Source organism: Tauraco erythrolophus, chromosome 13, assembly GCF_009769465.1.
Source record: "Tauraco erythrolophus isolate bTauEry1 chromosome 13, bTauEry1.pri, whole genome shotgun sequence".
NCBI lineage: Eukaryota > Metazoa > Chordata > Aves > Musophagiformes > Musophagidae > Tauraco > Tauraco erythrolophus.
The window spans coordinates 21,160,295-21,177,387 of record NC_141477.1 but is presented as its reverse complement, the minus strand read 5'-3'; the positions used below and the strand labels follow the sequence as shown (position 1 = coordinate 21,177,387).

General features: G+C 46.9%; 1 protein-coding gene across 1 annotated transcript; it reads left to right on the top strand.

The window, feature by feature from the left end:
* Nucleotides 1–349: 349 nt before the first annotated feature.
* Nucleotides 350–13,903, top strand: PGK1 (phosphoglycerate kinase 1). Its single transcript, XM_086619644.1, has 11 exons — nt 350–458; nt 2,833–2,883; nt 4,021–4,176; nt 4,290–4,434; nt 6,600–6,703; nt 7,513–7,632; nt 10,069–10,183; nt 10,486–10,665; nt 11,227–11,404; nt 11,663–11,761; nt 13,426–13,903. The coding sequence occupies exons 1-11, from the start codon at nt 394–396 to the stop codon at nt 13,464–13,466; spliced, it is 1,254 nt and encodes a 417-aa protein (XP_086475770.1). The 5' UTR covers nt 350–393; the 3' UTR covers nt 13,467–13,903.
* The last annotated feature ends 3,190 nt before the right edge of the window (nt 13,904–17,093 follow it).

Genomic DNA, 17,093 nt, shown 5'->3' with positions numbered 1-17,093 from the left:
GTGCTTCGTTTTCCACAAAAAGCACTTATTCGGGCGCGTTTGGAGGTTTATTTCCAATTCTACAGTGCGATATGGTTTCAATTCGCGGCTCGATCTCTGGCTGCCCCTCGGGGTGCGGCGCGAACCCGCCCGGCCCCTCACGGCCCCGCCGCGCCGCTGCGTGCGGGACGTGACCAGGCTGCCGGCCGCAGCCCCGCCTCCCGCGGGGGCGGGCAGGCCGCCGACGGGCAGGCGGCTCGGCCAGTAGCGACGCGCGGCGGGCAGCGCCACCCAATGGCTGGCGGGCAGGGGCGGGGCGGTGTGCGTGCCGGCGGCGCTGGCGGTCGGTGCGGCAGAGCGCGGGCGGCAGCGGACGGGAGCGGAGCGGAAGGTCGGAGCGGGCCGGGAGCAAACATGTCTCTCTCCAACAAGCTCACCCTCGACAAGGTGGACGTGAAGGGCAAGCGGGTCGTCATGAGGTGAGGAGCCGGGGCCCGCCGCCCGCCTTCCCACCGCGCCGTGAGGGGCGGAACGGCCCGGCCTGACCCGGGCGGGCCCCAGCAGTGCCCGGCGCCGCCGCCCCTCGTGCTCTCAGTACCGGCCGGAGGCCGCGCGGGGGTGATGCGCCTCCCGGGCACGGAGGAGGGCGGGGAGCCGCCCGCGGCGCCCCGGGCCCGGCGGGGCTGACGTGCCCCACCCGCCTCGCCGGGCCGGGCGGGCGGCGGGACTCGGCGGCACCCCGGGGCGGGCGAGTTTCCGCTCAGCGTTCCCCGGGCAGCAGCACGCCGTCCCTGTCCTCGCCAGCTTCTGCGTCGTGAGCCCGGCGGGTTATTTTCTGTGGGGTTTCGGTTTCGTTCATTTTCGTACGCCGGCTGTGGGAAAGGCCCCCCCATCCCGAATTACCCATCCGAGAAACGGATCCGTTTCCTTGTGAGGGGGATGGGATTGACGGGGAGGGGTGTAAATCCAGGCCCCGCTCAGCCCTGCCGAAGCCCAGGTGGATGGTGTTGGAATTGCTGCCAAACGCTGGGAGATAAGGGCGCTGGGGCAGTGGTGGTACGTCCCGCTCGGCGCACTCTTACCGTGGGATTCTTTGTCCAAGGTCACCGGAGTGTGGCTGCTGTGGTCTGGTCCTCGGTGAGTGGGCAGGTGGAGCAGAATTGCAGCTTCTCCTCCCCGTGGTCTGACAACTCGCTCTTTTTATCTTTCCTCTCCGTCGTCTTATTTTGAAGTAGTTCCAGAGAAATTTGGTTACCAAAAACTGGGCCCTGTAATGAGCGCTGAAGAAGCTGGCTCAGGATTTGCACGTGTTTCTTAAGTCTGGTACAACAGAAGATCTTTTTATCCCTGTAACAACTGATTTTTTTTTTTTTTTTTTTTGCTATCTGACTGGTTTTTCCTTTTCTGAGCTGTTTACAGAGAACAGTCATGTGTTGGCAGAGGATGGATTAGCCAGCCCTTAGTCTCCAACAGTTAATGCACGTATCTCTGCAATTCCGTGATGGGCTGCTGAACCCGAGTAAAGCAGCAGATGATGTGCCCATCTTTGTGCTTCCCACCTGCATCTCTCTTCCCTGAGAAGAGTCACCATGTGCTCTCAGTCCTACTAAAATCCCTACTTTTTTCTTCTCGTATTCATCATAATTTTGGCGTACATACGCATAACCTGTGTATCTTCCAGACCTAATGCCAAAGCTTCAGGAGAAGTTGGGGACGGGGAGGAGAGAGGGTTCAAGGGGAGCTCAGATTTCAGTTGTCCTGCAGAAGGGTGAGCTGGGTCTTTCTTTTGTAGCTCTGGTGGCTCTGTAAAGCAAACTAGTCTTTTATTCTCTCATTTTAGAATAATAGCAGGATAATGGTGCTTTTCTTTCCCCTTTCTAGAATTAGTCCGCTGTACTGTGGGCCTGCCAGTTCAATTTCTTTCTGCTCAGCTACTTCTATTTGCTGGCAGCTTTTTGTCATTCTTTCCATCTGTTTCTCGAGCTGAGCAGGCTGCAAGAGAACTCCAGCAGCTTCCTGAATTTTGTTGTTCTTTAATATAGATAGGGAATGATGAAGGGCGAACTGTAACACCGTATTTCACTTTCCTCGTTCTCAAATGCTGTCTCAGTCTGTTAGATGTTCCCTTCCGTAGCTCTGTGAGTAATTTCTGCCTTGACTGTTATGCAACGCAGCGTCTCGCTGCTGCTAGCCAGCACGTGGGCACAAGGCATGCTAGCGGGAAATGGCTGATGAAACTCCTCCCTTCCATCCCCGTCATCCGGCACCAGTAGGAAAGTTACCTCTAGAGCCGCGTCAGGTCTTCCAGTGGGAGCGTGGTACACCGCAGCACTAGCTGCAGAGAGACCAGAGCTGCAGAGAAGGGAAATTCGAAGTTGGAGGCTTCCTTGAGCCTGCCTGCTTGCCGTAGTAGTCCAACCAAGTGTTTCAGTGGCCTCGTTAGGAAATACAATGCCACTTGTTGTTACTCGCTTCCTTTCCCTTGGAAGCTCCTAGGCGGTGACCTGAGAGCTGCTGTTTAAGATGAAAAGGCTGAGGGGAGCTCGTTCAATCTCAGTTCCATTTCCTGCTTCAGTATCATTGCTACCGAGGTCATGAGCGTCGGGACGTGTTGGTGGCATAGCTTTGCTAAGTCGTTCTGCCAGATGTTTGTTCTCCGTTTGTGTTCTGTTATTACAAGCAGAAACAGCTAATAACATGCTGATTTTGAAACAGAACTTGTGTACAAGACAGAGCCAAAAATCTTACTCTAATTGTAACGTTGATTTTCTAGCCAGTACCTTTACTGGCAGATTCCCTCACTCTTTTTAAAACAAAATTTGTTGAGTATTTAATTTTATTTCTATTTTTTAGGGTTGACTTCAATGTTCCAATGAAGGATCACAAAATAACCAACAATCAAAGGTGAGCCATAGCTTTCATCCCAGATGGAAGCCCCAAAGTCCGTGTTCTCTCTGACAGTAGCCCAGTTCTGTTAGCAGTACCTGGAATGCTACCATGGTTAAGCTGTCATTGCTCGCAGGAGAATATTAAAGCTGCCTCAACAAGGTCCAGCAATTGTTAATTAAAACCTCGGCAGCTATTAGCAAACTACACTAACTACAGAGCTGCTTCTTACCATAGCTGCCGTGGAATGCATATAGAAAAAAGTCTCTTAGTTGTACAAATCCTAAACTTCATTCTTTAAATACGGTTGAAGTGTCATGACCGTTTCATGGCCACATCCCTTTGGCTGTGGGTGAAAATTTGCCACATTTGTTGGCAGTGTCCAGAAGACTTTCTGCCTTGTGGTTACGCTGTGGTTGTGTTAGCTTGTTGGCTTGTGTTGAGTAATTGTGCAGCAGACGAAGACACAGGATTTAGCTGCAGCGACAGCGAACGTCGTGTCTTGCTCGTCTGTCGCTTGGAGGCAGACACAGGTTCCATTCACCACAATATGCTCGCTGCTCAGCATTCCCATCGTTTCTTTATTGGTTCAGGATCACACACTAAACCAGGAAGCCCAGTAACATTCAAGTGTGTGCTGGTGTTTCTTAGCTACAAGCAATCAGCAGAATTTAGATTACAAAATGTGTTTTACTTCCGTGTCCTACTTCGCACGGAAGATAACAGTGAAACATATGAAAACATGCTGGGACGGAGAATTTTGTTGATGCTTTCTGGACTGTGCTTCAGGGTTGTCAGAGTCCCTGGGAGAAGACTAGGTTGGCTTAGCTCCACAGGGAAAGCTGTGCTCGGTGGGATGTGGTTCGTCTCCTAGACATTTGTTCTAGCAAGGATAGGTGGCTAAGAAGCCCAGTGTCCCTTCTGGAGACTTACTGGTGGTGATGCCCTGCTGCCTTTTGATGAGAGGTAGGCTGAGCCATGTGAACGCCAGAGGTAGGATGGGCTTCTTTGGTAATTGTTCTGCTCTTGTGCTCCATTTCTTGTGTCATTTCTGAGGGACATCTCCCAGGGCTCTTGTGTAAGCGGTCACTAAGTCTGCTTGTCTGGTAAACTCTCCTTGAATCCTTTTTAATTTGTGCTTCTCTGCCATTACAGAGTCAAGGCAGCTGTTCCTACCATCAAGCACTGCTTGGATCATGGAGCCAAGTCAGTGGTTTTGATGAGTCACTTGGGTCGCCCGGATGGTGTTCCCATGCCGGAAAAGTTCTCCTTGGCCCCAGTAGCTGTGGAGCTTAAATCGCTCCTGGGCAAGTAAGTAGAAGAGCAGTCCAGCTTGCATCAGGCCCTCTCTGTCAGTGGAGCTGGATGCTTTCCTTTCTGAAAGGGTCACTGGTGGGATGACAGTGCATATCTTGTGTTTGCAGGGACGTCTTATTCCTGAAGGATTGTGTTGGTCCTGAGGTGGAAAAGGCCTGTGCTAATCCTGCAGCTGGCTCCATCATCCTGCTAGAGAACCTCCGATTCCATGTAGAAGAAGAAGGGAAAGGGAAAGATGCTTCTGGGAACAAGGTGAAACTTCCACATCTAGCTTCTGTGTATGCCTTCTCTGGTCTTACTGCCTTGTTCGCTGCAGATTGACAAGGAGCCAGCAGCCTGTCTGAAATACTGGTTATGAATTTGCTCTCCGAAGGATGTCGGAGATCTTTAGTGCAGCGTGTCTGATCGCTTGTACCATGCTGTGCAAAAGTTTGTCAATGCATTGAATTTCCAAGATTAAACAGCTGAAGTGAAGGGCTGTAGGTAACTCTGCTGAAGGTGGTGCAGTGTGTAAAAGAAGGAAAAAGGAGCAAAATAGGGCTGTGCAGGAAATTGGTTGGTGCTTATTAGATTTTATTTCAGGATGTCCAAAACAAAAACCAAGGTCTCTTGGAGATAGTTTATGGCCACTGTGGCTGAGGGAATGACGCTTCTTTCATGGTTATCTGGCTAATGTTTAATGTTTAAACATTCTGCAGCGTAGGGATTATCAAACCTTTTTATAAGCCTGTCTGCTCTTATGAGTAGTCATGTAGAACCAGGCTGCATTGCACCTCTGACATTTTCTTGAAGGTCAGGAAGAATGCTTGCTCCAGACAGCTGCTTTTCTTAGCGACAGTGACCCCGTTGACTTTACACAGGCCTTGGCTCCTTTCAGATTCAGTGCGTGGGGTGGAACTCTGACATCGTGTGGTGCTCTTTCTGGGCTGACACAGGACTCCTGTAGCTTAGAAAAACAGCCCAGAGAACTAGTAAGCCTTTGCAGATGGCAATGAGAAATTGAGCAAGTCTGGAATTCTCCACTACTAGAACTGTGTGGCACTGAAAGCCAATATGGTGGCAGGAGAAGAGTGGGGCAAGAATTTAATTTTCTTTGGGGAACAATCCCTTGGTGTTGAGCATTTCTGTGTTTCTTAGATTATTCAGCTGGGTGTGTGCGTACGGAAGCACACAGGAGAGGTACTGGTGACAGACCTGTTCCTCATTCTAACAGAGGTGGAAGTCAGTGCTATGAAATTAGGGATGAAATATGAGACTGCAGGTTACTAACTGGTGCTTGGAAACTGTGGCTTTCCAAAGCAGATTAAGTGGTAGTGATTCCTTCGTTCAGAGCCTCTCCTGTTCTGCTTACAGATGTTACTAGTTTTAACAGGAGCACTTCCTCCCTTTGTATAAGGCCAGGCAGTTTACCAAGTGAAGGAGCAGTTGACAGCATTGTTCTATAATCTGTGTGGTCCCTTTGGCTTGTCTTCTGCGCAGGCTGTGTGGAAAAAAAGGGCACCCAAAGCCCTGCTGAACCCAGCTGCCATATATTAGAGCACCTTTGTGCCGCTGTCCCCACGGTGTCACGTCTGGGTGCTGGCAGAGGCCTCACTTGGGGTGGTGAGCTGATAGAGCAGAAAGGCACCTGGAGAGGTCATCTCCTGACTGCCAGTCTGGGCTGATCTTTGAGAGCAAGTGGCTGTTGAACTTGGTCCGAGCAGTCACTGTCAAAGTGAGATCTGCTGTCTTTTCACAGTGGGAAAGAAAACTGAACTACATGGGCTGCCCCATGAGGATTTGGTAGGATGCTTGGAGGGTGGAGAAAAAGTCTTTTAACAGAAATGCATCCGTTCTTGCCCACTACACGCTAAGCTTATCTCCAGCTTTCTGATGTTGGCTGCTTTCACTGTGGCCTGCTGTCGTGTGCGGGCTATTTGTAAGTTAATCCTCAAGGCAGTCGCTAAATCAGTCCTTCAGGAGCTCATCCTTTTACCTGTGGCACTTGCAGACCACACTTTATTTGTCCAGTTTGTTTTGTCTCCTCTCAGCATCGACTTGTCTCCACACACCCTTTCTGTGTTACCTGTGTTTGCCGCACAAATCTGGGAATCTGTTGGAGAGAGACTGAAAGGTTGCTCATGCTGCAGTTCCTTCCTGCTCTGTTGATGCACTAGAAAATTAAAGTGGGACCAATCCTCAGGCCTGTAATAGCAGTCCCAGGGAGTTTAAATTGGGTTCAAACCATGTAAACCTTTTTGTTGCTCCTACTGGACTGGGAAAGAGCATATGAAATAGTGACCCACAGGATGAGCTGTTGAGTTTCTCCAGCTGACTTTGCTTCGGGTTTACGAGTCAAATTGCTGACCTTGACTTTTGTTCCAAAATCATCTCTGAATACCTGAATAGCACAAACTTATCATTCTTTTTCTTTTTAGATCAAGGCTGATTCTGCAAAAGTGGAGGCTTTCAGAGCCTCTCTTTCTAAACTGGGAGATGTCTACGTCAATGATGCTTTTGGAACTGCCCATCGAGCTCACAGGTGTGTATCCGTTTTCCTTCCACAGGCAGAACTGCAGAATGATGTCTGCCATGGAAACACGTAACAGCTTTGCACCCAGGGAGTTTTAGCTTCCTTTTGGGCTTATTCTGTTATCATTCTGCTGTGTTTGTTCCTGAGTAACGAGGAGTAGAGGTAGTTGTCAATAGAATCATAGAATCATTTAGCTTGGAAAAGATCTTTAAGATCATCAAGTCCAACTGTTAACCTAGCACTGCCAAGTTCACCACAAGCGTATGTTCTTTCAAGTTTGCCTCTGGGAACCGGAGACAGCTGAAGTCTGGAGACTTGAATTGATGTTTTAGGCTTTGAAGATGTAAAAATTGCTTGGTTAGGACTTGTCTAAATTGTCCTGCAATTACAGCAGACCTATTTTCCAAAAGATTAATAGCTCCAGATCAATTCTTCTCATGGAGTGTGTTAAGATATGTGTACTTGCAAACTCTAGTGGTCCTCTTTGAGCTAATTTCATAATCCAGTGCTGTTGGAGGAAGACATCTCTGCTCTTCCCATGCTTATTTGTCCCTTAGTGTTTTGGATCACTAGTTGATACTATAAATGGCTTACATATCAATATGCCCATGCAAAAACAGTCTCGGAAAGGAAACGTGTACAGCCATATTATCAAGCTAGGAAAACAAAAACCTCGTATGTTTTCATGCACGTCATAGCTGTTCTCATTGCTGTAGCTGGCTAAAGGATTGGCTTTTTAGTGCTGTGAGACATAAGAGTGTTTGGACCTGTACTGATACAAAATTTTTCCTTTCCTTGCTCTTGCCTTTATTCTGCAGCTCCATGGTAGGTGTCAACCTGCCTCAGAAGGCTGCTGGCTTCCTGATGAAGAAGGAACTGGATTATTTTGCTAAGGCCCTAGAGAGTCCAGAGAGACCCTTCTTAGCAATTCTTGGAGGGTAAGACTCAAGAACATACTGACTCCATATTTTTCTTTAACTCCTCTGTAAGAAATGGAAAGTTATTTTAGCTTGGTTCAAACAAGTGCTTTCCTTGTAGCTCTGCCCACAGTTCAGATTTGTAAATAAACCCTGAGATCTCTGTAAGATGTGGATTAGAGAGGAGCTCACTGACTGCATCTGCTCCTGCAATGATACTATCAGGGTCTGCTCATCCTATCTCCTGACCTCTTACATTCCCCAAACTGAGGTAGTCCACAGCAGTTTGTTGTACAGATGAACCAGAAGAGCTGTTGGATACGCATGATGGTCCTGAAACATTGTCGGTGACCTTTCCTCCAGGGTTCAGAGTACAAACATCCTGCAGGCTCAGCACTGTGTAAGTTGACACGATCTGCCATTATGCAATGGTGACCTACTGTGGCTGGATGGGCCTCTGCTTGTCTGCAGCAGCCAGTGTGCAAAGAAACTGAAAGGTGCAAAACCAAATGGCTGCTTGTGTGTAGAAGTATTTTCCACTGCTGTGATTTTTGTCACGTGTGTACCTTGTTTAGCACTGTACTTCTATGACAGTGTATTTCAGTTCATCAGGTGAATTTAAAATACTGGGCTAAGTAACACAAACCTTGGACGCTGTAACATTCCCGTGTTTTTGACAGAAGTATGTGACTTATTCCTGCTCTTTGCACTCATAAACATGTTCTAAGTAGTAGTATTCAGTTCTCACATAAAGTTTTAAACAACTTGTGTGACCTTGGTTATACTGAACAATGCTTGCTTTCTTTTTATTAGTACCCTTCCAAGGTTTACAGCTGCAGGTGACCCATCATTAAGCGCTATGCACGCCTCATTGCCTTTGATGGAAGTTGCAGGTACATCACCAAGGGAAAGTTTGTTAGTTACCTTATTGGATGTTGGAGTTAGAGCAGCAGCTAGGCTGGCCACAATGTTAAAATATCAGGCCTGTTAGTAAAGTCTGGAAGTGTTGTAAATCCAGTGGGAACAAAATAACCTTTTTTGAGAGATGCATAATGTGGGTGACCAGCATGTCCCAGTCAAGGAGCTTGATTGTAAACTCACTGTGTGGCCAAGGACTGATGAATGCTGACTGCATCTTAGTGAGTCACAGGAGCTCTGAGAGCAGTTCAGAAACAGAAAGTACCTTTATCTGTTGGAAAGCACCACCTTTCCACTGGTGGTGCAGCTGGTTCCTAGGTGGGGTGACAGATGGAGCAACTCTTGCTCGATTGTACCAGGGGGAAGTCATGCTTGGAAGCTGCATGTGCTTTAGCTGCAGGTTTGCTGCTGCTTATGTATAACAAAATTGGGCCTAGAAGATGAACTGAGAGCGACTGTACTAACGAGTAAAGTGCAAATTCAATGTGTTGGCAAGGAAGGACCACGTTCAGGAAAGTAATTCAGTGCCAGGAGCAGGGTGTATGCAAGGGAAAGAAACAAAAATCTAACGCACCTTCATATCCCTTTTTGCCTGGAGCTGTACTGGCAAGGCGGGCCCTGCAGCGTTTTGCTGTGGCTCTGTCCCATCCCATCAACGCTGCTTTACCAGTTCAGTTCCCGCAGTGTAGCAACATGAGTAACTTCACAGCTTAAACTGGAGTTGGTGGCTGCTTCACACCAGAGCTCTCCATGGTCACTAAGGTTGGATTTGTAGAGGCAATACCTAATTCTTGTGGTTAGGTCTGAAAGCATTTTGTTAGTTAAATTCTTATCATTATTCCTGTTCTAGAGATGGGGAAACTAAAGCAAGAAGAGGAAATGGTCTTGCCTAATGTCACCAAGCAGGAGACTATAATGCAAGTCTTCTGAGTTCCAGCCTATGTTTAGCTCAGGGTTATTTCTTAAGGTCTCTTATGAAGCTTTCTTTTAGATAACAACAAAAATTCCATACGTGGCATTCAAGAGGGAAGGCAGGAGACTCGTGTTGATTTACTGCTGCCTCTGCCATTCCTATAAAAAATAATTTTGGCATTATTGTTCCATTATTGTTTATATGTTGTGCCAAAAGCAGTGTCTGCTTTTGGGCAGGGCAGTTCTGTATCACAGAACATTCCAGCAGTTTGAAGCTGTGCTGTGAGTGCGATGGGCTGCCAGAGCTGGGCGGGTTACAGGAGCTGGGCATATGGTGGCTGGCCCAGAGGATCTGAGGTTGGACAGGGGTTGTGAATGACAGTGCAATTCCATTTCTGCTCACTCCCAACAAGTCCTTTGTTGGATCCTTCTCTCAGAATGGCCTTGACATGCCACAGTCACAATATTGCTACTACTGAACAGCAGTTGATTAATCCTGCTTTGATCCAAGAAGTTCTTGTCAGGCTTCATGCTGTCTTAGCTAAAAGTTACTAGAGAGTAGTAGGTTCTGTCTGAGGAATTTTAGGCAGTGGCTACATTATTCACTCTTTTTCTTTCTCTCGCCAGAGCCAAAGTTCAGGATAAGATCCAGCTGATCAGTAACATGTTGGATAAGGTCAATGAGATGATCATTGGTGGTGGAATGGCGTTCACCTTCCTCAAAGTGATCAACAACATGGAGGTATGAAAAGAGCAATTCGTATGTCTTCTCCTAGAAAAGAATACAGTCAAAACATCCCTTGCATGTTCTGGTATTGAGAACTGACCATCTCGACTCTGCAAGAGCAGGGAGCACTAAGAAGTTACTTGACAATCACTTGGCAAAAATCAGCGTACTGCCTATGTCTAGCTAGGTGCTTTAAGGAAACAGTCTTTCCAGAATTGCTGTCTGAGCAGTTCAGCTTGAGTGCTGCTGTTCTCTTCTGTAACGACCAGTAGCTAAACAAACACTTCTCTTTTATTTTCCTCAAATAATTTCTCCAGATTGGCAACTCTCTGTTTGATGAAGAGGGATCAAAAATCGTCAAGGACCTGATGGCCAAGGCGGAGAAGAACGGTGTGAAGATTACTCTGCCTGTTGACTTCATCACCGCAGACAAATTTGATGAGCATGCACAGACTGGGGAAGCCACAGTGGCTTCAGGCATTCCTGCTGGCTGGATGGTAGGTTTTAATAGGCAAGGGACTAGAAGAAGTAACAGGCAGCAGTGGGGTGGGAAAGACACCTCTTGAAGAAGTAGAAAGAGTAATTGTGATCCTTTGCAAATGTTTCTGAAGGAAGTCAAGTAGAGTGTGTTGGTTTAATGAAAATGGAGCCCTGTTTTTTGTCCTGAATTTTTAAGTTTGAAGTATCTTTTGTGAGATTTTGATTAAAACAGCAAAATTCTTCTAAAACCTTCAGATCTGAATGCAGTAGAAATCCCTTTTATTTGACTGGAATTTAAGTAGAGTTGGCAAAAGTGTCTAACCAAGGCTTCCAGCTTCTGATACTGATTTCAAAATGATTTATTCGTACTAGGAAGATAAATGCCACATCAGACTCCACCCCATTGCAGCAGCTGCTGGCAAATCTTTCTGTTCCTTGGTATTCAGTGCATACAGAGAAAATCTCGCTTCCTATCTGGGGGTGAGGGAGAAGCTTCTGAGAATCCCAGTTAGACAGTGGTGATTTGAGATGAGGGTCAGCAGTAAGTATATATCTATGGCTTCTCTTACTTGTCTTAGGGCTTGGACTGCGGCCCTGAAAGTGTGAAGAAGTTTGTTGAAGTTGTGGGAAGGGCCAAGCAAATTGTGTGGAATGGTCCAGTTGGTGTCTTTGAGTGGGACAAGTTTGCCAAAGGAACCAAAGCCCTGATGGACAAAGTGGTAGAAGTAACTGGAAAGGGCAGCATCACCATTATCGGTAAGTAGTTGTATGTGTTTGTTCCTGTCTCTTTCTAAATGCAACAAGGAAGCTTCCGCTTGCCAGTACCGTGTTAAGAATACTTGTCAAATTGTTTTTCTTTCCTCATGTTTTCATCTGTCCTTCAGCTTGGAGATAGGGCTTTAAAAAGTGCTGTGTGTATCTGGGAGCAGGACGAGCCCGTAGCAAGGCTATGGCCCTTAAGCTGAACAAAATCTGAATTTCTGGTGTGTCTCATCGGTTTCGTTTGTACTACAGGTGGTGGAGATACAGCTACTTGCTGTGCAAAGTGGAACACTGAGGATAAAGTTAGCCACGTCAGCACCGGAGGTGGTGCCAGCCTGGAACTGCTAGAGGGTAACTGTTCTTTTATCTTGACTTACTTGAGCAAATCAGGTAGTTCTGGGTGCTCTACATGGTGCTGATATTCCAGAAAGCACAACAATAGAGTGAATGTCTCTTCTCTCCCACCACGTGAAGTTGCACAGTGACCTCCTCATTGCTCTTCTTTTCTCTTCCTCCTAGAGGAAGAGAAGAAAGAAAATGGAGTATTCTTGAAAACAGCACAGTCTGCCACTCCCAGAAAGCAAAAATGCTGGAATAGAAAATAAAACGGCCTTGACATTGGTCTTTCTTTTGTAGATGATCCCCTGGGTCATGCTAACCAGACTGTTTAAAATGCCCAGTTTCTGTTAGGGAAATCTCATCAGAATAGTCTCGAATTTTTGCCAGGAGCCTCCTTTTCAGTGCATTGTTTGAAATTCCCTGGTTTTGGGGAGCCCTCTAGTGATCACTAACAAACCTGCACGAGGGTACTCGGAATTCAAAATGGTGAGAATTCACAGGATTCTTCTAATGAGTTACATTGTACACTAAATGAGTTTTCATTTCCTCTGGTAATTAGTTGTTTCCCAATGTGGGTAAATTATCTAATGCTGTCAGCTTCTCTGTAGAAGAGAAACTGCAATAAACTGCATTGCAGCTGTTAGTTTCCAGCAGTTATATGCAAGACAGAGCTTTTGTTTCTGTTGCCTAGGGAGTGATGGTAAAGGGAAAGAATGCAGATGGCTAGAAGGAAACACTGTGCAACTGATTTATTCAAAAGGACAAACTCGCCTAAGTTTTGGCCCAAAACGTGGGTTTGTGTGTGTGATCTTTTAAATGTAACGGAAGTCCAGCTAATTAGAAAGGCTTCTGAAGATTTAAAAAAAAAAAAAAGGCACCACTCCCCCCCAAAAAAAAGCCCAGCAAACTAGCGAGTTGTGAACAGTGTTAAAATTCAGTACTGCCACATAGCTTGAGCATTAGAAGGTAGGTTTTCTGAGGGGGAAAAAAAAAAAAAGCAAAACCAGAATGATCTCTCTTCGTTAATAATGTAGGACAAAAAGCTAAAAATACGTTAGAAAACACTGAACTTTAATCTAGGCCCTCTGACTCAAAGATGAGCATATTCCTCGCTGCCATCAGTTGCAGTGAGACAAGTAAATATCCAGACCTGGGTGGTTTAGTCCCAGTAAAAGACTTGAGACTTGTAGGGGGCTTTGTTTCTTTTTCTTAATTCATTCTTCAAATTTCCACCACACACTCCAAAATTCTATTTACATGCCACTAGGGATTGAAGAAAGTATGCAGCAACTCCCTAGATCCAATCAAAAATCTGTTTGCCATCAAACTTCATGGAAAAAGATCTTAGGTGTTGGATCTGACCCTAGCAGATACTCGGATAGAAATTTACTGTTCTTGTTAATTGAGAATTGATGACTGTGGTGCATTAAGAATCTGTCTGCTGACATAGGAGAGCAGCTGTGCTCTGGATACTCACTGCAGCCTTAAAAGATACTTACTGTGTGGAACAGCTTAAATGTAACCCATATGCCAACAGGAGCGTATGTAGAGCCAACTTCTTCCGATGGTTTGTTTTTTTTAATATGTTTAAATGTTGCCATTGCAAGCGTATATACCTTGGTTGTTTGAGGGCAGAGGAGTTCTTAACTTTATTGGTGTTTTTTAACTGCTAACAGGTAAGGTTCTTCCTGGCGTGGATGCCTTGAGCAACGTGTAGAGAACAGAGTATCGCCCCACCTCCTGGTCCTGTGCACAGCCCCTGAGACTCAACACTTCAGCGCTTCTGTATTTCAGCTCTGCGACAGGCAGATCACAGATTGTAAACCGAAACTGGACGGGGTTTGAGGAGAAGACAGCAGAGATATTTTACGACTGCAGTTTACATGATGTGGATTTGTCCACTGTTACCCCACTTGAATTAACGTAGTGAGTTTAAACTGTTCTTGTGAATTTAGAGTGTATATATTTATATTTTGCCTTTTCAAAGAGATTAATCCCTGTTAGACGTGTCTGTTTCTCAGAAAGGAGTGCACTGTTTAGCTTCACTGTTCATAGCAGGCATTTTCATCACTCAAAACGGTTCAGAAACAAGAGGGGACTCCAGTTTTTTGGAGGCTGATTGTAACAGCTGCTGAATAAACATATTTAAAGTGCTCCCAGTTTGTATATGGTCCTTCTTTCAGATTTTTAGGATGCTCTATGTTAAAAGATCTTCTTCCTAGCATCAGGAGTCAGAGGTATTTTTCCTTTTTGCACTAATTACAATATTTGTAAGTATCCTTTTATTTTTGACCAGTGGGTCTGTAAGCACCCGGTCATCACCGAAGTGAACATCATTGGTAAGCAAGGAAATTGTTACAGATGTGCTGTTACGTTAAAACTTCCATGTCATCAAGTAAAAAAGTAAGGTGATATTTTGAATGTGCAAGTCCAGTAAAAAAAAGTGTTTCTCATCTAGAGAACTCGCCTCATAGTAGGCAACTATCTAATCTGAATATAGGGGAAACTTTGAAGATGGAGGCAGGTAAAAACAGAGTCACAGGCAAACAGAACTGCAGTGTGCTTTTGCTCAAGTTTGTGGTCCTAAAGCACTAAAACTCGCATAGTAAAACCATACAGTTGGATGATTAGAGTTGTGTGTGTGGCTTCAGCACGTTGCAGAACCGCAAGTATCGTCAGTGGAGGACCACCAACACGGTGCAAACGTCTAAAGTTGGGATTTCCGTTTGACTGTCATGCGTTGGCTCCTAGGCTTGCTGCAGGAACCTAATATGAGCGCAGGGTGGCTCTAAACCAAATCCAGGACCGCTCCAAACTCAGACTGGCTTCTGAGCGTCCAAAAGTGTGTTTTGGATTATGTTAGCAGCCACGGCTCTGCTCGCAAGAACTGTAAGAAGATGCAGGGCTCCAGCTGAACTGCTTGTGTATCTTGCTGCTGGATCAGAGAAAAGTAAGTGATGTAAAGCAGGGATTGCCTGGTTTTTATTCCTCGTGAATTCCTGGCAGTATTGTTAGGGTGCTTCCCAGGAGGTTTTGCATGGCCTCAATAGTATAAAGGAACCAGGACGAACCATGAAGAGAATCTTTGAGGTAAGCAGAAAGCCACAAGACAGAGTATGCTTTTAAGTTAATTTGTATGTATGTACATGATATTACCAAAACAAAATGAAAGCATGTGTTATAAACAGACACAGCCTATTTGCCAAATTTTACTCGGTCACAGTGGGATCCGAATTAAAACCCAATAATGCTGAAGTGTTTATAAAGCTGGGTATGAAATACATACTCCTTACGTTCTAAAGCTGAAAGTGACTATTGCAAAGCAAAGAAACTAGGAATAATGCAAATGACTGCAGCGCTGTGGTTTTCTCCTCCTCCCCTCCTTTGTAAATCTCCCAAGCATTGTCCGATTACGCATGAATGATGCAGATTTTTGCTAGGATTGCTTTCTCGCCGTTGCTCATGTTTTCCAGGCAGGGGTGCAGACCTCCGACAGCTGCAGTAACGAGGCAAAGAAAGGAGTGAGCTTGTCAGCTACAAAAAGACTATGGATTTTGGAAATCCAGTACTACAAAAACAAACATTCCACCATGCTTTATAACAGATCATTCTTGTCTGGCTCTGGCAAACAAGGCCTGGTGACAGCACGGCCTGTTTTAGTGTCACTCGTAGCCCTGTGTTGCTGGATTCCCATGGAGCAACAACAGACTTTCCCTCCGTAGCTCCGTTCTTGGTGTTTACAGGGAAAGGCTGGTGTGTGGCCACTACCTCTGCTGGGTTTTTCCCCTCTTCATCAAAAGCAACAAAACAAAACCTATCCGTAATCAAATATGGCGAGGAGTAGTAACACTGCTTGAGCACAGATGTCTGTGTTTAAAAGCATTTTTCCGCTTCACTTCGGATACTCACGTCTCTCAAATGTCCTTGTGTTTCCATGTGGCTTGTTCTAACTGATGCAGTGTTCAGGTCTGCGTGCTCACTGTAGCAAGGCCAGAGAGATCCTGCTTTATGGGTTGTAAAGAAAAGTGGATGAAGCATCTCCACATGAGACCACAGGAGCTGTACACATGATGACCAGCAGCTGATTACTTGAGCAACAGAGTTTCTAGATAATTTTTTTATGCTTTGCTTATTAACATTTTTAGCAGCTGGGTATTGCAGTGATAAAATATTCTTGAGGCATCTAGAGGTTCCTTCTCTTACTAAATTTTACATCCTCTGGTGTCACACTGGTCTTCCTAGATTATTTTGGCATGTGTTCTGACAACTTTTCTACACGAGTCTTTGACAGTTCTGCTTTTACATTTTTCTTGCTTTTGTTGGGAGTGTTTTTGGGGTAAGGAATGTTGCTAGTTAGTAACATTATGGAAGCGACTTAGAAGACAAAGCTGTTGCAGAAAGCTCATGATGCGATGAGGGTGATAGAATTTAGCATGTAAGTGGGTTAATAACAAGAGCCAGGTGAAATAAAACGTGAAGAAATAAAAGTGGGCGGAGGGAGCCCAGGACATCCTTCATATTTGCTGATCTGCCCAGCTGGGTGGCCAGCCGTGGCAAACGTACCTTCATAACCACTGCAATACCAGAACTTTTTTGCTGCGGCTCTGCCTTTCTGAGGAGAGGGCCTCCTCTGGACAGCGGCCATTTTGTGAGGGATGCCATTGTGGCGGGAAACGCATCCCCTTCTCTTGGAGGGAAGGATTAACATCTCGGACCCTCTTTTTCTGTGTGTTCTCCTTAACTCCTGCCTTCTTGGTGCGCCTCACAGCCCAGGTGGTGTTTCCCAGAAGACTTTTGTGCCTTTAGCCCCCCAGGTCTGTCCTGGGCCTGCTGCAGAGGAGCTGCCTCCATGGAGCACCTGCCTAGACCCCTCTCCTCCATCGACCAAGCCACGGAAACCTGAAGGAGCCTGCACAGGCGCTCCCTCCCGAGCCAGGGCCGCGCAGCGAGGCTCCTGCTGCCGCTCAGCACCCGGGCGGTGCGGCCAGGCCAGGCGGGGCGGGCCGGCAGCTCCCGCCGGCGGGCGGCGAGGCGGCGGCGGGGCGGGAGGACTACAGCTCCCGGCCGCCTTTGCAGGCGCCGGCCCAGCGGGGGACGCCGGGCGCCGTAGTTGCAGCCGCCTGGTGAAAGTTAATAACTGAGCCGGGGGTAGGCACCTCCCAGCGCTCCGCGGCGTCTCTCATTGCCATGCCGGCTTTGTCACCGCGGAGGGGAGCGGAGCAAGATGGATGAGCGGGCGGCCGCCGGGGCAGGCGCCCGCGGGGTAAGGAGCGGGGGCGGAGGTGGGGGGAGGCTCGGGCCGCCGCGGCGAGGCCGGCGGGGTGAGGGGCAGCGCGGCTGGCTG

Bases quoted from the DNA above. Each gene is read 5' to 3' on its own strand.
- PGK1 (XM_086619644.1), top strand. From the start codon at position 394: ATGTCTCTCTCCAACAAGCTCACCCTCGACAAGGTGGACGTGAAGGGC. The intron at 10,184-10,485 runs GTATGAAAAGAG...TAATTTCTCCAG, and splicing joins AAGTGATCAACAACATGGAG to ATTGGCAACTCTCTGTTTGA. The intron at 11,762-13,425 runs GTAACTGTTCTT...AACTGCTAACAG, and splicing joins CAGCCTGGAACTGCTAGAGG to GTAAGGTTCTTCCTGGCGTG.